The sequence below is a fragment of the Gigantopelta aegis genome, chromosome 10 (assembly GCF_016097555.1).
Source record: "Gigantopelta aegis isolate Gae_Host chromosome 10, Gae_host_genome, whole genome shotgun sequence".
NCBI classification, from domain to species: Eukaryota; Metazoa; Mollusca; class Gastropoda; order Neomphalida; family Peltospiridae; genus Gigantopelta; species Gigantopelta aegis.
This window is the reverse complement of record NC_054708.1, coordinates 91,214,836-91,239,563: the sequence shown is the minus strand read 5'-3', so window position 1 is coordinate 91,239,563 and position 24,728 is coordinate 91,214,836. Positions and strand designations below refer to the sequence as shown.

Here is a 24,728-nt window from a genome sequence, read left to right as displayed (position 1 = left end):
GCCTCATTGCATGAAACGAACTTAGCGTTAAGATCAGCTCAAGTACATAATATAGTCATTCACCTTAGGTGATCTTAGCACCAAGATTGTGTTGTGGAATAGCGCCCAGGACACAATTGAGACTGGGAGTGTTTATAATATGATACATCTTATATGGCTAGGTTTAAGTATCAGGGTAATTTGAAAAACAATGTAGGTCTACTGGTCATACTGAAGAAATTATTAATATGAAAAACTCATAAGTAAAGTTTAATTCAGAAAAAATGTATCTTTACCTGATAGAAAAGGTTGAAATATGATAAGGATTAAAATAATCAGTTGGTAGATACAAGGTTTTCATAACAGGTTTTCACCTGAAATACTCGTAAATGACATTTCTGTAATTCAAATTCAGTTATTGATAAATACTATTCATCAGTTTAAGATGACTTTATTCGTAAAGTTACAGATCTGAAGAACTATTTGTTACACTGAATCAGCTTGTACCAAAACAGGTTTTTTTCGTCTCCTGTAAAACATAAAAAATGCAAATACGAGTTTTACTGAGTTCAACGACGATATATTATATATGTGCATATGCTGTATGTATGTATGTATGTACACATGTATGTATGTATACATGTATGTATGTATACATGTATGTATGTATGTATTGATGTATGTATGTATGTATTGATGTATTGATGTATTGATGTATGTATGTATGTATTGATGTATTGATGTATGTATGTATGTATGTATGTATGTATTGATGTATGTATGTATTGATGTATGTATGTATGTATGTATGTATGACATCCAGTAGCCAACAGTGAATTAATTACCGAGCTCTAGTGATGTCGTTAAAAGAGAGTTTATTCTTGAAGTAGTGAATACCTGTAGGGAGTCGTCAGTGGCTCTGTCCCGCCTGCTGGCCAGGCTTTTCTTGAGAGTGCGGGTTTCTCTCTCGGCGCGCTCCACACGGTCGATCAGTTCACTGATGAACGTCTTCAGCTCCTCCCGCGCCATCGTCTCCTTCCTGGTAGCCACGTCGAGAAAACATTGCAGAGACGCCAGGCTCCTGTTTCAAATACACAAACATGACATCAGTGTCAGAGTGGACTAACAGGAAACACTACAGAGACACCAGGCTCCTGTTTCAAATAGACAAACATGGTATCAGCGTCAGGGTGGACAAACAGGAAACACTGCAGAGACACCAGGCTCCTGTTTCAAATAGACAAACATGGCGTCAGTGTCAGGGTGGACAAACAGGAAACACTGTAGAGACACCAGGCTCCTGTTTCAAATAGACAAACATGGTGTCAGTGTCAGGGTGGACAAACAGGAAACACTGCAGAGACACCAGGCTCCTGTTTCAAATAGACAAACATGGCGTCAGTGTCAGGGTGGACAAACAGGAAACACTGCAGAGACGCAAGGCTCCTGTTTCAAATACACAAACATGACATCAGTGTCAGAGTGGACTAACAGACTGGTGTGTGCTGTCCTGTTTGTGACCGGTACACCACAGACTGGTGTGTGCTGTCCTGTCTGTGACCGGTACACCACAGACCGGTGTGTGCTGTCCTGTCTGTGACTGGTAAACCACAGACTGGTGTGTGCTGTCCTGTCTGTGACCGGTACACCACAGACTGGTGTGTGCTGTCCTGTCTGTGACTGGTACACCACAGACTGGTGTGTGCTGCCCTGTCTGTGACTGGTACACCACAGGACTGGTGTGTGCTGTCCTGTCTGTGACCAGTACACCACAAACTGGTGTGTGCTGTCCTGTCTGTGAGAAATGAGTAGGAACAGCAGACGGTTTCTTCTCTTGCTATCAAAACCAAGTGTTGACATACATGTGTTGACATCAAAGAGCTATCAGTTAAAAGTTGCCGAGGTGTCATTAAACACATACAAGTATTGACATCAAACAGCTATCACTTAAAATGTGCCGAGGTGTCATTAAACACATACAAGTGTTGACATCAAACAGCTATCAGTTAAAAGTTGCCGAGGTGTCATTAAACACATACAAGTGTTGACATCAAACAGCTATCAGTTAAAAGTTGCCGAGGTGTCATTAAACACATACAGGTGTTGACATCAAACAGCTATCAGTTAAAAGTTGCCGAGGTGTCATTAAACACATACAGGTGTTGACATCAAACAGCTATCAGTTAAAAGTTGCCGAGGTGTCATTAAACACATACAGGTGTTGACATCAAACAGCTATCAGTTAAAAGTTGCCGAGGTGTCATTAAACACATACAGGTGTTGACATCAAACAGCTATCAGTTAAAAGTTGCCGAGGTGTCATTAAACACATACAGGTGTTGACATCAAACAGCTATCAGTTAAAAGTTGCCGAGGTGTCATTAAACACATACAGGTGTTGACATCAAACAGCTATCAGTTAAAATGTGCCGAGGTGTCATTAAACACATACAAGTGTTGACATCAAACAGCTATCAGTTAAAACGTGCCGAGGTGTCATTAAACACATACAAGTGTTGACATCAAACAGCTATCAGTTAAAATGTGCCTAGGTGTCATTAAACACATACAAGTGTTGACATCAAACAGCTATCAGTTAAAATGTGCCGAGGTGTCATTAAACACATACAGGTGTTGACATCAAACAGCTATCAGTTAAAATGTGCCGAGGTGTCATTAAACACATACAAGTGTTGACATCAAACAGCTATCAGTTAAAATGTGCCTAGGTGTCATTAAACACATACAGGTGTTGACATCAAACAGCTATCAGTTAAAACGTGCCGATCTGTCGTTAAACACAGATGGTGTTCTTTCGCTCAATGTCAGTTTCTGTCCGAGGTGTCGTTAAACACAGATGCCGTTCCTTCGCTCAATGTCAGTTTCTGTCCGAGGTTTCGTTAAACACAGATTGCATTCCTTCGGTCAATGTCAGTTTCTGTCCGAGGTGTCGTTAAACACAAATTGCGTTAAGTCGGTCATTGTCAGTTTTTGTCCGAGGTGTCGTTAAACACAGATTGCGTTCCTTCGGTCAATGTCAGTTTCTGTCCGAAACTGTGAACTCATCAACTGAGATGATAATAACTTTGAATTTTAAAACATTCTAAAACCTTTGCTGGGTCTTGAAAGCACCTGCTACGGTAACGGCAGGAAGTGGTGAATTAAGTATTTAATTGAGCAAATAACTGTGTGTGTCTTTTACTCATCTGGTGAACATTTTTATCAGATGCTTGATGGTTTCAATCAAGGCTGGTGTTGTGGAAAGATAGTTCTCTGCTATCTGGCTATAATATTACTTTGATGCTTATGTTAAAATACCATACTATATATGGTACATACTAACTGATTTTATAAGCAATTGTCAACTGCTTTTGGGTGTTTGCAGTTAGTGACAATTGGTTATAAAGTGTGTTTATGTTTAAGTTATGGTATTTTAAAAAAAGAACCAGACTAATGCAGCCAGATACAAAAACCAAACAAAAAAGAAACAAACTTAGAAGGACAAAAAAGTATGGTGCTATTGCAAGATGTTCATAAAAAAACCGAACAAGGCTAAACTTTGATAGTTGATAAAACCATATTATGATTTGTATGGCAGTGTAAAGGTTTTCCTCCCAGAGTAATGAGCACTTACCTCTTGGCCTCTGTGAGCTCCTGTTCCTTTGCTGTGAGCTCCTGTGTAAGCTCCGCCTCCGTCTTACCCTTCTGCCTCAGCTCTTCCTCAATGGCGGCCAAGTCGGCCGACAGTTGGACCTTGCTGCGAGTCTCGGCGGTCAGTTTCGAGTGGACGCTGGTCAGCTGGTCCTGCAGGTTCCTCAGAGTCTGCCTCATCACCGCCGCAATCTCCCCCGCCTGCTGCTCCCTCGTCTGGCACTCAAACTTAAGCTGCCCATTGGACGATTCAAACTGAACTAGCTTCTCATTGGTCACTTTCAGCTGGCTGTCTTTCAGTGTGAGCATTTCTCTGAGCTTCACAAGGTTCCTGTCGGCTTCTTTGTATAGCTCATAGGTCTCCACCAACAGTTCTTTGTGGTTTACCTTCGCACTGTTTATCTCGGAGTTTAGTCTCCTGAGCTCCTCCTCCTTTATTCTCAACTCTTTTCTCAGCTGCTTGTTGTCAGCGTGTTCCTTTGACAAGAGTTCCTTCATCAGATGCAGCAGCACCTCCCGATCTTGTTCCAGTTTCTCCAATCTCACCCTTGCCTTGGCCAGTTGTCTGTCCTTGTTCTGTAGTTTTCTCAAGGCATGGTTTTGTGTCTGCATCACCTGACTGTTCATTCTCTCTGGCTCTTGACCCTGACGTTGAGGGTCAGTGGCAGAGTTCTGCTTACCTCTATACATGTACCAGCATGACGTGTCCTCACTGTCAGGGTTTCCCATAACTTTCTCCATGTCCTGTAGCTGGATATTCCCCACATGATCATACTTTCTATTCAACTGACTTTCTTTTGTGTCACGTTCATGGTTAAACTGGACACTCTTCTCAACCATTTTCTTCTCATCACTTTCTGGTTTATTAACATTCACTTCCGATTTCTCCTCTCTAAGTCTGTCGAAGTCGTGATGAAGGATTGTTAACTCCTCCTCTTTTGCTGCCAGCCTGGCAACCAGCTCATCAGCCTGGTGACGCTGTTCCACATGGTGGAAGTCAGCAGACGTCTGGAGTCCAGACAGGACATTGCCTGTCTTGTACAACATATCCTCACTTCGCCACTGACCGCTGCGAGAGACGCACAACTTCTCACTGAGAGAATCCAGAGATTTCTTGATGTGACTGTCATGGAATGGGAGAACAGGAACGTACACAGGACTGCTAGAAGTGGGGACAAAAGAGGAAGGTGCTGTAAATTCTTGGTACGGTTTGTATGTCTGTACTTTGTTATTCATCTCTGAGTCCTTGGCGTCTCTCAGCTGCTTCTCTAGCCTCAGACTGTCTTCATTAAGACTCTGTAATAATGCAGAAGACCGATTCTTGGGTCTGCTTGGTATATTTTTAAAGACTTTAATTCGTGAACGGGAACCAGATAAGTAGGCATGTTCCTCTGAGAGGTGGGTTTTTAGCTGAGTTAATGAGAAAAACGTCCGGTCCCCACCGCACCAAGGACAGCGGTATGGAATAGCATCGATCATCTCCATATCAACTCATTATATGTAGTTAATGTGCATCCATCAATTTTCTCTGTGCTTATTTATTATTGGAGTTTCTAAAAAAGAGAAAATATAAAGTATTAATATTAATAGCTGAGAGACAATGTAGACTTGAGTACTGGATGTTTGTGATCTAAAAAAGAGAAAATATAAAGTACTAATATTAATAGCTGAGAGACAATGTAGACTTGAGTACTGGATGTTTGTGATCTAAAAAAGAGAAAATATAAAGTACTAATATTAATAGCTGAGAGACAATGTAGACTTGAGTACTGGATGTTTGTGATCTAAAAAACAGAAAATATAAAGTACTAATATTAATAGCTGAGCGACAATGTAGACTTGAGTACTGGATGTTTGTGATCTAAAAAAGAGAAAATATAAAGTACTAATATTAATAGCTGAGAGACAATGTAGACTTGAGTACTGGATGTTTGTGATCTAAAAAAGAGAAAATATAAAGTACTAATATTAATAGCTGAGAGACAATGTAGACTTGAGTACTGGATGTTTGTGCTTTAGCAGAGGCTCTGACTTTACACTAATGGGTCCTTCTCGTTTGTTCGGTGTTTACTTTAAACAAAGAGAAATGTAGCTCAGTGTTAACAAATGAGTATCCTAATAGTTACTAAGTAATTAATAAACATGTTTCAAGGCTCAAACTTAATGACAGCCATAGCTGTACTCAATGATTTAAACATGTGATAGGTAACACATCCTCAAGATCAAGCTTTCTCATGGTGTTCTGGTCAAACCAAACTGTATGACAATATCTTTCACCTGACACAATGGTCAGCAGATTTCTCATAGTGTTCTGGTCAAACCAAACTGTATGACAATATCTTTAAGCTAACACAATGGTCAGCAGATTTCTCAGTATTCTGGTCAAACCAAACTGTATGACAATATTTTTCACCTGACACAATGGTCAGCAGCTTTCTCATAGTGTTCTGGTCAAACCAAACTGTATGACAATATCTTACACCTGACACAATGATCAGCAGCTTTCTCATAGTGTTCTGGTCAAACCAAACTGTATGACAATATCTTTAAGCTAACACAATGGTCAGCAAATTTCTCAGTGTTCTGGTCAAACCAAACTGTCTGACAATATATTTTACCAAACACAATGGTTAGTTATAAAGTTAGGCCTACTGGTATATTAAATTTGACATATCAATGCTTATGTGTACTTCATTAAATGTTGTTGTTGTTTTATCTTGACATGTGCAGTCTAGTCTACAAGTAATCCAATACAAGCACACATACAAAGCAGGAATCTGCCACTGTAACCTAGCAGAAGAGAAAAAAAGAAATGTTTTATTTAACGACGCACTCAACACATTTTATTTACGGTTATATGGCGTCAGACATTATGGTTAAGGACCACACAGATTTTGACAGGAAACCCGCTGTCGCCACTTCATGGGCTACTCTTCCGATTAGCAGCAATGGATCTTTTATTTGCGCTTCCCACAGGCAGGATAGCACAAACCATGGCCTTTGTTGAACCAGTTATGGATCACTGGTTGGTGCAAGTGGTTTACACCTACCCATTGAGTCTTGCGGAGCACTCACTCAAGGTTTGGAGTCGGTATCTGGATTAAAAATCCCATGCCTCGACTGGGATCCGAACCCAGTACCTACCAACCTGTAGACCGATGGCCTAACTATGACGCCACTGAGGCCGGTAGCAGCAGAGAAATCCACTGAACTGTAGGTATAAAGTGAATATTGCTATTGCCAATGTCTGTGCCTCCTAGTCCTACATGTATGGGCTGGGAATTACAGTGAGGAAAACAACCTAGTTTTAATATCACATAAAGCTACTTTAACCTAGCAGAAGAGAAATCCACTGAACTGCATAGTGAATATTGCTATTGCCAACGTCTGTGCCTCCTAGTCCTACAAGTATGGGCTGGGAATTACAGTGAGGAAAACAACCTAGTTTTAATATCACATAAAGCTACTTTAACCTAGCAGAAGAGAAATCCACTGAACTGTAGGTATAAAGTGAATATTGCTATTGCCAACGTCTGTGCCTCCTAGTCCTACATGTATGGGCTGGGAATTACAGTGAGGAAAACAACCTAGTTTTAATATCACATAAAGCTACTTTAACCTAGCAGAAGAGAAATCCACTGAACTGTAGGTATAAAGTGAATATTGCTATTGCCAACGTCTGTGCCTCCTAGTCCTACATGTATGGGCTGGGAATTACAGTGAGGAAAACAACCTAGTTTTAATATCACATAAAGCTACTTTAACCTAGCAGAAGAGAAATCCACTGAACTGTAGGTATAAAGTGAATATTGCTATTGCCAACGTCTGTGCCTCCTAGTCCTACATGTATGGGCTGGGAATTACAGTGAGGAAAACAACCTAGTTTTAATATCACGTAAAGCTACTTTAACCTAGCAGAAGAGAAATCCACTGAACTGTAGGTATAAAGTGAATATTGCTATTGCCAACGTCTGTGCCTCCTAGTCCTACATGTATGGGCTGGGAATTACAGTGAGGAAAACGACCTTGTTTTAATATCACGTAAAGCTACTGAATCAAGTTCCTTCCCTCTGTACTGGCAACACAGCTGCTTATAACACAAGGGTTCAAATTGGGTTGGGTTGGAGGTGTGTGGGGTGTTTGTTTGTTTTTTTGGGGGGGGGGGGGGGGGGGGGGGGTTGTTGGTTTTTGTTTGTTTGTTTGTTTGTTTATTTATTTATTTATTATTATTATTATGATTATAAGTGTTTAATAACAGGTATACTTGTATGCTTGTGTGTGAAAACAGCATAAACCTAAAGATGTGAAACAATCACCCAGTAAAACAACAAATAGGAAAGCACATACCATAACCTTTAATATACCAATCGTTTGGAACTGCATGGCTGGGATAGGAAACAAAGAAGGTTGAAAGGTACAAACCCTTCATGTGTATTGATAGGTACAAACCCTTCACATGGATTGAAAGGTACAAACCCTTCACGTGGATTGAAAGGTACAAACCCTTCACGCGGATTATAAGGTACAAACACTTCACATGGATTGAAAGGTACAAACACTTCACGCGGATTGAAAGGTACAAACCCTTCACATGGATTGAAAGGTACAAACCCTTCACATGGATTGAAAGGTACAAACCCTTCACATGGATTGAAAGGTACAAACCATTCACGTGGATTGAAAAGTACAAACCCTTCACGTGAATTGAAAAGTACAAACCCTTCACGTGGATTGAAAAGTACAAACCCTTCACGTGGATTGAAAAGTACAAACCCTTCACGTGGATTGAAAGGTACAAACCCTTCACATGGATTGAAAAGTACAAACCCTTCACGTGGATTGAAAAGTACAAACCCTTCACGTGGATTGAAAAGTACAAACCCTTCACGTGGATTGAAAGGTACAAACCCTTCACGTGGATTGAAAAGTACAAACCCTTCACGTGGATTGAAAGGTACAAACCCTTCACGTGTATTGATAGGTACAAACACTTCACGCGGATTGAAAGGTACAAACCCTTCACGCAGATTGAAAGGTACAAACCCTTCACGCGGATTATAAGGTACAAACCCTTCACATGGATTGAAAGGTACAAACCCTTCACGCGGATTGTAAGGTACAAACCCTTCACGTGGATTGAAAGGTACAAACCCTTCACGTGGATTGAAAAGTACAAACCCTTCACGTGGATTGAAAGGTACAAACCCTTCACGTGGATTGAAAGGTACAAACCCTTCACGTGGATTGAAAAGTACAAACCCTTCACGTGGATTGAAAGGTACAAACACTTCACGTGTATTGATAGGTACAAACACTTCACGCGGATTGAAAGGTACAAACCCTTCACGCAGATTGAAAGGTACAAACCCTTCACGCGGATTATAAGGTACAAACCCTTCACGTGGATTGAAAGGTACAAACCCTTCACGCGGATTGTAAGGTACAAACCCTTCACGAGGATTGAAAGGTACAAACCCTTCACGTGGATTGTAAGGTACAAACCCTTCACGTGGATTGAAAGGTACAAACCCTTCACGTGGATTGAAAGGTACAAACCCTTCACGTGGATTGTAAGGTACAAACACTTCACGTGGATTGAAAGGTACAAACCCTTCACGTGGATTGTAAGGTACAAACCCTTCACGTGGATTGTAAGGTACAAACCCTTCACGTGGATTGAAAGGTACAAACCCTTCACGTGGACTGAAAGGTACAAACCCTTCACGTGGACTGAAAGGTACAAACCCTTCACGTGGACTGAAAGGTACAAATACTTCACACGGATGTTCTACTAGCTGGCTAAGGTAGCAGTCCATCCTGTCCGTAGTCTTACATGGAAACCCTCAAAACCATGGTCAGGTCATAAGATTTTTCCAGTGGTCTGTGTGAGAGACACACCAGTGAGACTACCATTCTCAGTTTCCAGTGATCTGTGTGAGAGACACACCAGTGAGACTACCATTCTCAGTTTTCCAGTGGTATGCGTGAAAGACACATCAGTGAGACTACCGTTCTACCATTCTCAATTTTCCAGTGGTCTGTGTGAGAGACACATCAGTGAGACTACCATTCTACCGTTCTCGGTTTTCCAGTGGTCTGCATGAGTGACACACAAGTGAGACTACCATTCTGTTTTCCAGTGGTCTGTGTGAGAGACACATCAGTGAGACTACCGTTCTACCATTCTCAGTTTTCCAGTGGTCTGCATGAGTGACACACAAGTGAGACTACCGTTCTCAGTTTTCCAGTGGTCTGTGTGAGAGACACACCAGTGAGACTACCTTTCTCAGTTTTCCAGTGGTCTGTGTGAGAGACACACCAGTGAGACTACCATTCTCAGTTTTCCAGTGGTCTGTGAGAGAGACACACCAGTGAGACTACCATTCTCAGTTTTCCAGTGGTCTGTGTGAGAGACACACCAGTGAGACTACCATTCTCAGTTTTCTAGTGATCTGTGTGAGAGATGCACCAGTGAGACTACCATTCTCAGTTTTCTAGTGCTCAGCTTTTTGTCGGGCTTATTCAACCCTACATTATTGTGCCCGGCTTGTTTTTTTTTGTTATTTTTACTGACACCTAGTTATATTAGGCTACATGTAGGTATGACTATGAAGTAGTTAACCAGTGCAACATGACCGGAATATCAAAGGCCATGGTATGTGCTATCCTGTATGTGGGATGGTGTATATAAAAGATCCCTTGCTACTAGTGAAATGTAGCAGGTTTTCTCTCTATAAGACTAAATGTCAAAATGTTTGACATCCAATAGCCGATGATGAATAAATCAATGTCGTTAAACGAAACAAACTTTACTTTGATTTAGAATTGAAGACTAGAAGTACATCTGGAGGTTCAAATCTCTGTCCAGTCTGCTATCTCAGACAGCTGACTTGACACGTGCCCACAACAGCGTGTTTGAACCTTCAGTTGACTTACAGTATACATAAACATGAAAATAAGTTTAAAAATAAAATAAAATGACCAGCAGTTATTTATCAAGATACTGTTGACAGAATAATGTAAAATGGCCAGCAGTTAGGTAATAACAGAGAATACAACCTGTCCAGGTAGACCGATGGCCATGCAGGCATAAACCCAGCACACCACACCTTCCCATGATACACTGCACAGCTACTCTGTATGAATGGCAACATCTGTTGTGTGATCAATGTACACTGTTAATAAATAACGGGACAGGCTGACCCACCTGACTCACCAGCATGTACAGACACCCAGCTATCAATTATGTACATGCTCCTTTGTATCAGCACATCCGTAATATATCACCACTTGTTAATTACACTCACCCTGAGAACTAGACAATCCTTAACTTCCATTGTCACAAATTAAAGGTTTGTTGTTGTAGGCAGGGGGGTGGGAGGGGGTTGGGGGGTTGGGGGGGGTAACCAATATATTACATTGTATTATATATTTAAATAACCATATACATATACTATACATGTAATATAAAATGGCCATGTGTAATTATTTATGATGTACAGGTATGTGTATAATATATTTATATATATGTAAGGGAAACGGAATTAAGTTGTGTTGAAAATAGGTGATATGGATTTATTTTTAAATAATTAATGCTTTATTATATGGGATATAAATTTGTTTATTTGGTAATATTTTGGGTATTGTAATTTGGTAAATATATATTTTGTAATTAGTGCAGTTTAAGTTGGGTATTAATTAACATTGGCTGAATTATTATTATTATATTGAAGTTAAATTATTTAAGATTGTTATTTTGAGAAGTCCTGAGTAGACTATATTAAGGGGGAAGTACTACATATATGTCTTACTTGGGAGATAGCCAAAGGTACCATGCATGCCTAACTTCTGTTCCAGTAGACCATGTCTTTTGTCCTGTGTTAGGTTTGGTAACAGTGGCTTAAAGTTACATTCTCTGGTTACCACATTATAACATCATGTACAAATGTGAAATACAAGCTCAAATGCACTTTTAAAAAAGTTGTGTGTGTTCGCTATGAACGGATATCATCAGACGTATATGCTTGATTCGTCGCCTGTGCAGCCATAGCTCAGCAAAGCACAAACGACAGCCTGTTGTCAGTTTCAGTTAACACATGCATTTGCCGATTTCAAAATGTAGGGTTCGTCTAAAAAAATTAAAAGAAAAATCTTGCGCTATACGAAGAACGTTCGGTTGAGGATACGGTACTAGTCTTTAGTTAAAACAGGTTTGATCTTGACAACGTATTATCGACAGTCGTACCTTCCTATTTCAGAATTGATATTTTATAAAGTGTTAGTAGAACTTTCAAAGTTTAGTTTGTATACTAGTAACACATTAATCATGTATATATTTTTTAAATAAAATATACTAAAGTAGACAATGAACGTTTTCACTTCTTAATTTTACGTGTTAAAATCGACACATTCAAATAAATATTATTTCGTTTGGAAAGGGTAAAGTTGGGGGGGGGGGTGTTGTTTAACGACATCAAAGATAAAGCATATTGATTTAATAATCATCCGACCCCATACAACCGTAAATAAAATATGTTGAGTGCGTCGTTAAATAAAACATATCCTATCCTTCCTTCCATCTGCTGTTGGATGTCTAACATTTGGTAATTTTGACATATAATCTTAGAGAGGAATCGAGTGCATGTGCAGGGGGTTGAAACTCTTACTTACCCAAGGTTAAAAAAAATTGAAATGTATTTTTTTGGGGGGGAGCATGGCCCCATATAATTTATATTATAAACTTCGCTTAACACAGTCTATAACCCCAACCCCACTGAAATCCCTGCACACGCGCCTTGAAAACCCGCTACATTTTTTTTTAGCACGGGATTGTTTATATGTACCATCCCACAAACAGGATATCACATACCATGGTCTTTTTGTATACCCGCCGATGGGGATCGATCCTAGACTGACCGCGCATTTCCAAAAATCACCTTTTTAGGTCTAAGTAATGAATAAAAATAACATATATAGTCTTGAAAAATGTTACGTAAATCGAACACAGTACCCTCTTCCTCTACCCCTAGAGCGTTATGTAATTAGTAACACCCCCTTATGCGTATGCCAAGAGCTGGCCACTGTCAAAATTTCAAGACAAATCCCCCACTCACCGATCCCTGGAAAGGCGTTATACCATACCTCTATGGATATAAATATGTTTTGAAGATATGAGACGACCCCTCAATCAAGACAGTTAAATTTGTTCAAAAATTGTGAAATCTCACGTGATCCCTTGTTGAGGAATTCTATACTTGTGATAAGCCAATGAAAACCGAGATCGGTACGAGCTCGTCAAAATTGTTCCACTTTCAAAATCAAGGCTAAGCCAGTGTAGTGAAACCAATGCGGAGTGCGGCATCATATATGCACCAAACGTAATTGGATTTTCTGTTCTATATGCTTAAATAATAAAAATATTCCAGGGAATGTAGTTTTAATAGTTGTGTGGTTTTTGTATTAGTGATTTTGTTTGCAGCAGAAAGGTACTATGTTTGCCTGAGCTACGAACATGTCTTGTTTATTAGGTTGTATGGAGTTTCGAGGTGTTTAATTGTTAAATTTGGGGTAGGATGAAAGGTTTGAAGCAATCGTATTCTTAATCAATGTTTTGTGTTATTTTATGTTAAGAGTAAATAAAAGTTGACGTAGTTAATTTTGTGTTTTCATTTCGTCTTCTGCACTAGACCTTAGTGAAACACTTTATCATAGACAGTTACCTTGTTGAAAGCCAGATCAGATAAATGGAATGTGGGAAACTAATAAAAGGTTTAAGATACACAGAGATCTAGGGATTCCCGTTACGTATACATACACACGTATGATGTAGCATGTGGGCTGTATTCATTGTTGATCAATATTCTTCTCAAACATGTGGGGCAGGGTGTAGTTCATCAAGATTAACCTCGAACATGCATTTGAGGTTAATCTTGAACTATAGTTCAGTGGTACAGTGGTACAGTGCCCAGGTGCTGTGCAGTGGGTCACATGTTAATCACCCAATGTAGTACCTCATGGCAGATACATCAACGGTCATGGTATGCACTGTCCTGCTTACAGGACAAGTGCACAGATCCCTTGTGTTTTGGTAGTACTAGGTACCGCAGACCAAAAAAAAAATAACAATGTTTTTTTTTTCTTCATGGTTATAGTTTCATTAAAACTGTTGCTCTTATTGAAAAAAACATCACTATATTATCCAAATGAAGCAAAATAAGGTCGTAGTAGCCCTGTATTTCTATGACCAAACATGGCCGACATGACGACCATAATTGTTGTTTACGTCCACTTTTGTAAACAAAACAATAACAGAGAAATTTCTGTTGTAAGCTTATAGATGTTACAAGCAGTTATTAATGTTGCATCTCTGAATATTTCAAGTGAAAATAGTAGTGGTAGTCTGTACGCAGCAGTCCCCTACTCTCCCCTGCTCATATTGGTATATTCTAAATCAACAAGAAATGTAATTAATATTAAATCTGAGTCATTATAAAGGTTATATTAGTTGGAAATATCTTACAATTGTAGTAATCAAACATTTTCATTCTGTATAAAAAGCTTCTGCTATAACGACGTTTTTACGGTTCTGTTCAAATAGTTATAACATCTGACAATGCTATCTCTCTCTTTTTTTATGTTAGTGACATACTAGAGTTTTGTTAGTACTATAGAGCACTTACTTTAATACAAGTTTCCATTTAGAGCTACACCAGTAAACACTAATAATTTAACTTCGTTTCCAAAACAAAAGAAAGTTCCCATTCGGAAAAACTCGGTCAATTTCGGAATATTTGGCCCGACGGTCGGCGACCTGGTATCATTGTCTTGAGACTTGAGTAGTCTACCCTTATTCAAAACATCTTCCGCAGGTAGCGCTATCGAAAAGCGGGTTGTTTGATTTTTAGTTTGATACATTTCCTTGTTGATCTTGTTATTTTTCTTGTTTTAAAGAAAAACTACTATGGATGATTTAGATTTAAGTTTTACTGTTCAAGGCTGTGGACTTTTGAGCAGCAAGCGCCGTAAATCGGTGTGTTCATCTTCGATAAAACGACTTCAGGTGAGAATGGTAACAGGTCAAGTGGCAGATTTATTGCGTTAAAAAGGCGTTACGCACCACTGACACTGACATTAATACGAATTGCAAAGCATCTGGGTAACTGAAAATTTTAAATAGCCGTTAAATCCAATACTCGATAGGTTTCGTTTCTTTTGTTTTTGCTTGATGCTTTTAATATCAGATACCTACAATTTTTTGTATTAAAAGAAAATGATCAAAATTTAAAGTCGCATTCGCGGCATTGCTGATTATATTTTCGATACCCCGGTAATTAAAGTTGTACAGAAGATATTTAACTTAGTAACCACAGTTAAACACACTACAGGAAGAAACCATACAGCACCCATATTCAATAATGTTCCAGTTAAATTAGTGCATGCAGGTGCTGACAGGTTTTTTCCAGTAGTGATTTAACTTTTAACTGTGGTTACTATACTGGAGCCTGTTTACATTTCTTATTATTTCACTTTTTCAGGCTGTGGCGAGATCGCCAGGATTTTCTCAGTGTAGCATTTTATGTTGGGTGAAGTTGTCACACGTTACTACGCAACTATTTGTCATAAGTGCACAGTTTAACGATTATTTGATATATACTAAATACTAAAGTATGCACTGAAACGACGAGGTACATTTATGAAACATTATACCGGAGACACCAAGCGGGAGCAAGCACGGAGAAGTATGGCTGCAAAAGTGAAATAATAAGAAATGTAAACTTAAAAAATGTTACATTACATGATGAAACAAACCATAAATGTGTACTTTACGTGTATTTATTATAATAAACTGTAAACTTAAACAAGAAAAATCCTGGCGATCTCGCCCCGGCTTGCAAGTGAAATCATCAGAAATGTAAACTACCTCCTGGCAAACTCATCCGGGGCAACTTCGCCAGGGCGAGATCGCCATACTTCACTATACTCTGTCAAAAAAGAAATGCATAGGCGAAATATTCATGGAATTATCTCTTTAATACAAAGTGGCATAATTTCGTTATTTAAGATCGTATCACAGTCAAATTTGACATGAGTATGTGACGGCAGTGGAGGCGTTTTCGTCACCAAACAGCATCGTACGAGGGCGCTGAAATCAGTACCTTGTGTGGCCACCAGCAGCCGCAATCACTGCGTGACATCTCCTTGGCATAGACTGAATGAGTCTGAATCCGGGCATGTGGAATCCTAGGCCATTCTTCCTGCAGTGCGTGTGACAGTTGTGGAAGCGCCTGAGGCTCTGGGTCACGTTGGTGTACACATCTGTCCAGTTCGTCCCATAGATGTTCAATGGGGTTGAGATCTGGCGATCTTGATGGCCATGGCAACACATTAATGTTCTCATTCTGTAGGAAATCCAAATGTTACACGTGCCATATGCAGCCTGGCATTGTTCTGCTGAAAGAGTTCTCTCAGTCGATCCAAAATGGGAAGTAAGCGACGGTGAAGAATTATATCCTGGTAGCGTACAGCTGTCAGGTTGCCTTGTACGAACACAAGTTCACTTCTGCCAGTGTATGAGATGGCTCCCCGAGGGTTGAAAATTAACATGAAAACAATGGTCGCCAGCAGGGCCAGTTGAAGAAACATCTTACTGGCCCTTCCAATTATATTGAAATTTAACGGCACAGCCAAAATAAAAACTAGAATGTTCTTTGTTGATTAATAACCATGTACTCACTGTATATAGTACATTTGCCTAAAGAGGAAACCGATGAATTGGCATGTAACTTCATAATGAATAAAGTTAAAATTCATATAAAAACTTGTTAAGTTTTAAACCCATACCAACTCAGAAATTCAAAAAGAAATCCAGTATAAATAAAAATGTTTCTTTACAAATTACCATTAAATTATACAGAGTGATTTTTAATACATGAGTGAAAGAAAGAAATGTTTTATTTAATGACATACTCAACACATTTTATTTATGGTTATATGGCGTCAGACATATGGTTATGGACCACAAAGATTTTGAGAGGAAACCCGCTGTCGCCACTACATGGGCTACTCTTTCCGATCAGCAGCAAGGGATCTTTTATTTGCGCTTCCCACAGGCAGGATAGCACAAACCATGGCCTTTGTTGAACCAGTTATGGATCACTGGTCGGTGCAAGTGGTTTACACCTACCCATTGAGCCTTGCGGAGCACTCACTCAGGGTTTGGAGTCTGTATCTGGATTAAAAATCCCATGCCTTGACTGGGATCCGAATGCAGTACCTACCAGTCTGTAGACCGATGGTCTAACCACAACGCCACTGAGGCCGGTTAATACATGAGTGAAGACGAAATACTCTAGAACAGCCACAGTATGCAGCTTGATTTGCATTGTCTCTGATGTAAAAGATAATGCAGTACAAAAAGTCTAAAGGTAAAACTGTGTGCTTTAGTAAACTAGTCTGGGAGTGGCAATCCTCTGTGGCGATGCAAGAGGGATGAAATAAACTTTGGAGTGATGCAATCTCCAGTAAAGGATTTCTCGGGAGTGGCTGTCCTCCTATAGACAAGGCACTAGATGGAACTCACTGGAATCGTCCACTGTTTTGCCAAATGCCCATTCGACTCTTCATTGGTGAGATACAGCCCTGATCATGTATTTACAGTTCTGTCGTTCAGATTACTTTGGATGTTCCATCAATTGTCGTTAAACCTGAAGATTTAACCTATGCAATTTGGTGGTAATTTGTAAAGTTGTTTTTTAAAACTTATTTACACTGAACGACCCCCCCCCCCCCCCCCCCCCCCAACACACACCAAAAAAGAAAGGTTATTTGAGATGGTATTGGTTTAAAACTTAATAAATTAATGTTTTTATATGAATTTTATCTTTATTCATTAAAGATGCCAATTCATCGGTTCTCTTTTGACGCAAACAGACAATAGCCTCAAAATTTATATTTTCTGCCTCAGTAAAATGTAATAATGCGTGCGTGTGTGCCTGTGTGTTTAATTTGGATATTGTAAATGCTACAATAGTAGACCACTAATAAAATAAATATCGAAAGAAAAATAAATCTGTGCACAAAAACAAAACAAACAAAAAAATTCACCACAAAATACACTGTATTCTGTTTTCATATTACAAATCATGAAAGTGTACTTGTTGTTTCTTACAGTAATCTTTGTCACGAAGTAGGTCTACTAGATAATTATGGAGTATATTATATATATCCAGTATATTTCAATAAGCCGATTATACTTCCAGATTAATACATGCAGTGTCTGCAATATTTTTAGAAAGACCCGACCCAAAACCACTGAGCTGAGTCTGGCGCTGTCAAAATATAGAGCATATGTTCTGTCTTCTGCTGTCAATCTGTAGTTCGTCAGATCCAGTGTGTTTTGTCACATTCGATTCAGTTTTAGTGCATTTAGAAAAAAAACACCTGGTACCATACTCGTCAGACCCTAATATCGATGGTCACCCAACAAACTACCTTTATAAATTGTTTAGTCGCCTTTAGCCAATAAAGGTCGCCACAGGCGACTGGTCGACCGCTAATTTTCAACCCTGCTCCCCACATCATGTCACTCCCTCCACCGAATCTACCAGTAGATCTTAACAGCATTGCATGGACTCCTATGTCCAGGTGACATTTCATCTATAAATAACAATTTTAATATCGACCAATTACACTTCGCCTTTTATAGCGTTATTCGGGAGCATACACATTCTAAAAAATATCAAGAGAGACTATTTATGCAATAGGCAAACTTGTTGGTCTATTTCAACATTGAAAAAACATGGGGAAATGTGTAGTAATAAACTCTGGATTGTATACTAGTATAAACAGATTTTATGGCTATACCATCATAGTTTTTTGTTTTGTCTTGATACAAATTTTATATAAAATTTTATCTTGCAATTAGTTTCCGGCATACTTCGTAATTCACCCAATAATTTTCGTATACCCTCGGCATAATCCCGAATGTTTTCAAATTCTTTTAAAATCACTGGCATGATTTTGCAAATAAGGTTTTGATTGGTCGAATGAAAGGTCAACTGGACAGGAGCTCCAATGGGCTGCTGTTAGATCCACATGTAATAGTGGAGCTAATTTTAATTAGATTGTATTAGAATTGAGTAAGAATCTTTAGCTACAGTTATGGTTAGTTCATCAAGATTAACCTTGAGTACAAGGCGAGATTAATCTGGTTAACGCCTGTCGCCTTTAGTTAAATCTGGCCGTTGCTCGGAATGAAATTGCAATAAAAATGACGATTACCATCACATTTTCCCATCCTAATCATGTAGTGTGATCCATTTCGAGCTTATGGAGACCAAAAAAATATTTACTTTGTACCTATATATTCACTTTGAATTACACAAAAGAAATCCGACAGCGACGTTTTTCGAAAGCGCGCAGTCATTTTTATCTGCCCTTATTGGCGGGAAATAAAACTTGGAACATTCTTGTATGTGGAAAAGAATCAGTGAAGTAATTTCTCGTTCCAAGTGCCTGACGTTCCACATTAAATACAAAATAAAATAAAGTTAATTGTTAAGGTAACCAATTCTGTTACTGTACAATGTACTTAATTTAATACAGTGCTCAATAATTGATGTAATACTCATGAAAGTAATTGGTTTAATTGCACAAAAAGAATTTTGGCAATAGGTTATAACACTTACCCAGGAAGTACCAAATTTACATCTGTCTGCTCACAGTTCAGTAGTAGCCACTGTTGTACTTTTGTCTATCTTCTCTATTTGTTTAGTTATACTTTATGTTTTAAATAAGTGTCCATTTGTTGATTTAAACTTTGTTATTTGTTTGATACGGTCCACTTGTTCATCTAAATATAATTATTGCGTCAGTGTATGTCTTAGTGACCACTTGTTACAACTTCTACAAGTTTTATGACATCAAAACTAAAATATCTTACAACTTCTACAAGTTTTATGACATCTAAACTAAACTATCTTACAACTTCTACAAGTTTTATGACATCAAAACTAAACTATCTTACAACTTCTACAAGTTTTATGACATCTAAACTAAAATATCTTACAACTTCTACAAGTTTTATGACATCTAAACTAAAATATCTTACAACTTCTACAAGTTTTATGACATCAAAACTAAACTATCTTACAACTTCTACAAGTTTTATGACATCAAAACTAAACTATCTTACAACTTCTACAAGTTTTATGACATCAAAACTAAACTATCTTACAACTTCTACAAGTTTTATGACATCAAAACTAAACTATCTTACAACTTCTACAAGTTTTATGACATCAAAACTAAATATCTTACAACTTCTACAAGTTTTATGACATCAAAACTAAACTATCTTACAACTTCTACAAGTTTTATGACATCTAAATTAAACTATCTTACAACTTCTACAAGTTTTATGACATCTAAATTAAACTATCTTACAACTTCTACAAGTTTTATGACATCAAAACTAAAATATCTTACAACTTCTACAAGTTTTATGACATCAAAACTAAAATATCTTACAACTTCTATAAGTTTTAGGTTCATAATATTTATGCTTTAATTGTTCGAGTGAACTCGGAAACTATAATCTCGTTAGTAGCACTTGCTTTATGTCCCTGTTCCTTTGCAAAGAGCAGATTCCGGAACTACGTTAACATCTAATAATTTTAATTTTAATATGACAATTTTAAACTATCCCACCTCATATACCATGTTTGCAAGGATTAACCATTTTGATTGCACACACAAAGCATATATACTTTATTTTTAGATAAGCTGTAAAGCGTATTGTACACTACAGTGTTCTACGTTGCGACCAAAATGGTCGCCAATGTGACCAAAATGTTAGCTTGGCGACCGATTGAATTTATTATCATCGCCATCTGGCGACTGACTCCAAAAACCGGAACGTCTAAGTATTAAATTATTTGCCATGTGCCTTCAGACTCCTAACAGCGAAAACCAATGAAATTTGTTGACATCCTTGTGCAGTCGGAACACTTCGTTATTTACGAAGTTGTCTGATTGATCACTGTGAATTCCATATTAATTTTCGGTACCGTTCGGAACTCATCGCGAAAACAATCCAGATACTTGCCAAAACAATCCAGATATTTCGATTGGTGTATTATTTTAATGCACACAACCATTTGGAATATCCCAATTGATATGGATTTCCGGATCATGTATGTAATCGGCCGACTAAAGAAGTTCCGAATACTGTATTGTACTATACTAGTACATAACCGATTCACTATGGTACATTAGTGGTGGTTGCATTCGATTGAAGAACATGAGTACAAAATCAAGTAAAGGTTGCTCACTCACTGTTCATACTATACACATTGTAATCAAATGTGCAAAATGGAGACTGATTATTAAACAATACATTATAAATGAGCATTTCAACAATTACGTAACGCTCTTTGATGCACCATGCGATGCATTACAAACGTTATGGGGGAGGGGTTGTTTGTCAAGATTTACTTACCGTTAACGTCTTTAAAACAATGTGATTTTTTTAAAAGCATAAACTAAATACCGGCAGCCATACATGGCCATATTTTCTATTAGATGATTTTTTAAATCAATTATTTATTTGAAATAAATTCAAAAGAAAAGAATGCAAACCGAATAATGTTGGTTAAAATGCATAACTGTGGCAGTGAAAAGTGGAGGGGTGACAAGGGTGTTACATAATTTTAGACGGGATGGTGGTCTTAACATTACAAAATGTTATGTGGAGCAGGGTAAAAAAAAACCTGTCAAAGTTTCCACTATGTAATTATTGAACGGACACAAGTGTTGCGTTTGATCTGCTAACCCATTACGCATGTTGCTACACTTGTTATCGAATGCAGCCCCAGTCAGCGGTGATTTTGTTTTTCTTGCTGTGTAGGTTCTAATAGACCAAATAAATTCCTATTGCCGATAATGTTAATGTTTACTAATAAAACTGATATAAGCAGCATTTCAACACACCCAGGAAGTACAGCAATAGAAAGTGTGGCACCTCACATCTAAATTACCTGCAAGAATATGGGGGGTCACGTATCATTTAAGAGATTTAATTAATGTTTTTAATAGCAACCGTCATTTTTGCTGAAAATTGCAGTTCCATTCTTTGGGGTACCCCGCATTAGTTTCAACCTCTGGTATATACTGCATAACAACTGTATAACAAATAAAAGTGTATTTATTAAATTTATTGTCAGTGGATAATAATATTTGCACAAATAATCAATGTCACATATATTACTACCAATCACACCCACAGCTGCTTTTACTCCGTAAATATTTCATGGTGCACCTCAAACTTTGACATGGAACTCTCTTCTTTAGTACTATACAACCTGTAGATGTATACATTGTTTCCGCCCAGCATGTAGAAGCATGGCAAAAACTTTCAAAGTGGCAAAATATTAAAATATTACAATTTTGTAGGTGCCTTTCCTCAATATATACATGTACCTGTAGGTGTTTACAGTTTAGGTGCATAACCTCAATATATACATGTACCTGTAGGTGTTTAAAGTCTAGGTGCCTTCCCTCAATATATACATGTACCTGTAGGTGTTTAAAGTCTAGGTGCATGCCCTCAGTATATACTTGTACCTGTAGGTGTTTACAGTTTAGGTGCATGCCCTCAGTATATACTTGTACCTGTAGGTGTTTACAGTTTAGGTGCATGCCCTCAATATATACATGTACTTGTAGGTGTTTACAGTTTAGGTGCATGCCCTCAATATATATATATATATATATACTACTCAAAAGAATTTAAGGGTCAGACGATATTTTCGACATTATTTTCTGAATGTCAATTATATTAGCTAGACCATAATGTCACGCATGGTATTGTTCCATTTTGACGAAAGTGGGGTAAGCAACCCATAAATGAATTAAAATCCACTGTCATTGACACTGTTGACTAGTTCTAATGGCGAAAACATGCTTACATTTGCACGTAAATTAGGGCGAACGCGAAAGGTCTGCTAAGTGCCCATAACTTGCTTTTTCACAAAGCGCTTCATTTGCACGCTTTACACGTGTATTCCATGTTCCCAATGCTGAATTTCCGTATAATTGGAGCTTGCGTTCGTGTACGGTGCACACTCCAAATTCGACAATGGTACGACTTCAACTGACTATCGAAGATCGAGGAAGGGCTATTGCTTGGCTTCAGGATGGCAATACGCAAAGAAATGTTGCTCTGAGACTTGGTGTCAGTCAGAGTGTCGTTGGCCGACTGTGGCAACGGTACCAAGCAACGGATTCTGTTCGAAATCGTCCACGTTCGGGAAGACCCCGAAGCACTACAAATAGAGAGGACCGCTACATCACCAATATGGCTCTACGTCAACGCACAACCACTGCATGCCGATTACGTGACAATCTGCGGACTGCGACTGGAACTCGAGTGTCTGATCAAACCATACGCAATCGTCTGAGAGCCAATAATCTACGCCAGGCTGTTCGACCACCACTCCTACCACGTCACAGAACGGCCAGACGTCACTGGTGCACGCTTCATCTGCGGTGGCAACGTGTTCAGTGGGGTCGAGTGATGTTCACTGATGAGTCCAGGTTTAGTCTCCAGTTCAACGATGGTCGGGTTCGTGTCTACAGACGTCCTGGGGAGCGCTTCGCTGACGTTAACGTTAGACAACGTCACCGGTTCGGTGGTGGCAGCGTCATGGTGTGGGGGCGGCATCTCTATCCACCACAGGACCCCCCTCTATGTGGTGGATGGCAATCTGAATGGAATCCGCTATCTGAATGAGATTATCCGGCCGTTGGTTCTCCCAAGCTTTCAGCAGATTGGCGGCGGGGCAGTTCTGCAGGATGACAATGCCAGACCCCACCGCGCCAGGGTGGAAACGGACTTTCTCAGACAACAAGGTATCGCCAGGATGGATTGGCCAGCATATTCGCCTGACTTGGCCCCAATAGAGAACGCCTGGGACGAATTAGGCAGGAGAGTTCGGATAACCATGCCCCTCCGGCCAACCTTCATGATCTGGGTCAACTTCTTATGGCAGAGTGGCAGGCCATTCCCCAAGAGTTCTTCAGACGTCTGATCAACAGCATGAGGCAACGATGTGTCGAGTGTATTCGCGCCAGGGGTGGATTCACACACTATTAAACGAATGTTCTAATGTGTAAAATCCATGTTTGACAACCTTCAACTTTGACAGCATGTCATGTGACTTTCTTGTATACAGTGACGTTTATTTGTGTTTTTTTGTAAATATGGAACAATAAATAAAAAATTTGGTGTAGTTTACATCATCAATCTAATACACTCTGAAACTTATTTGGTTATAAATTTTTGACCCTTAAATTCTTTTGAGTAGTATATATATATATGTATGTATATGTAGGAGTTTACACTTTAGGTGCATGCCCTCAAATATATACACGTACTTGTAGGTGTTTACAGTTTAGGTGTATGCCCTCAGTATATACATGTACCTGTAGGTGTTTACGGTTTAGGTGCATGCCCTCAATATATACATGTACTTGTAGGTGTTTACAGTTTAGATGTCTGCCCTCAATATATATGTGTACTTGTAGGTGTTTACAGTTTAGGTGCATGTCACAGGTTGCTCTCCTGTTTATTTTCTTGTTTTGTTTTGGACAATGTCGGCAGTACAGGTATGTGTCTTTTTTTTTAGAATCAGGGTTTTGTCAGCTGTGTTTCTAGACTCCGATAATCGGCACCATTCCCCACCATTCTCCAAAGGCGATGTCGTTTTATATTCCCCATTTTGGAGTAAAACATTCCAAATCTGAAAGTTAATAATTACCATTTTGTATTATTATATAAAGATATATTTTGAAAACGATTCGTAACTCTTGACAAGCAACCCTTTCCTCCCTATAACGTTTCATAATGCAAAATAGATTATTAATTTGACTTAAAGTCCGAACCAAAATGTTAACAACTACAAAAAATTGCTCTCCTACCTTTATTTTTTGTTAGATTTTATCCACATTTTGTCCAGACAGAAATCTTGAAAAAACCATTACAATGACACAGATTCCACCTACTAGATGATAACCATGTCACCTATATCACTTTGCTGAGA

The 24,728-nt window shown here is 38.7% G+C and overlaps 2 protein-coding genes across 5 annotated transcripts in view; one reads left to right on the top strand and one right to left on the bottom strand.

Annotated features, from left to right (window-relative positions):
- The window catches only part of LOC121383914, a 97,640-nt gene extending 86,854 nt beyond the window's left edge, over nucleotides 1–10,786 (bottom strand). Inside the window, exons 1-3 of the mRNA XM_041514012.1 lie at nucleotides 10,690–10,786; nucleotides 3,614–5,183; nucleotides 877–1,060 (exon numbers count right to left, since the gene is read on the bottom strand). Of these exons, the coding sequence (XP_041369946.1) occupies nucleotides 877–1,060; nucleotides 3,614–5,115 (1,686 nt within the window). The 5' untranslated portion in view covers nucleotides 5,116–5,183; nucleotides 10,690–10,786. The remainder of the gene's footprint in view (nucleotides 1–876; nucleotides 1,061–3,613; nucleotides 5,184–10,689) is intronic.
- A 3,730-nt stretch (nucleotides 10,787–14,516) lies between these two features.
- The window catches only part of LOC121384211 (rhotekin-2-like), a 145,647-nt gene continuing 135,435 nt past the window's right edge, over nucleotides 14,517–24,728 (top strand). For all 4 annotated transcript variants that reach the window (XM_041514487.1, XM_041514489.1, XM_041514488.1 and 1 more), the window contains exon 1: nucleotides 14,517–14,689. In XM_041514487.1, the coding sequence (XP_041370421.1) occupies nucleotides 14,591–14,689 (99 nt within the window). In that variant the 5' untranslated portion in view covers nucleotides 14,517–14,590. The remainder of the gene's footprint in view (nucleotides 14,690–24,728) is intronic.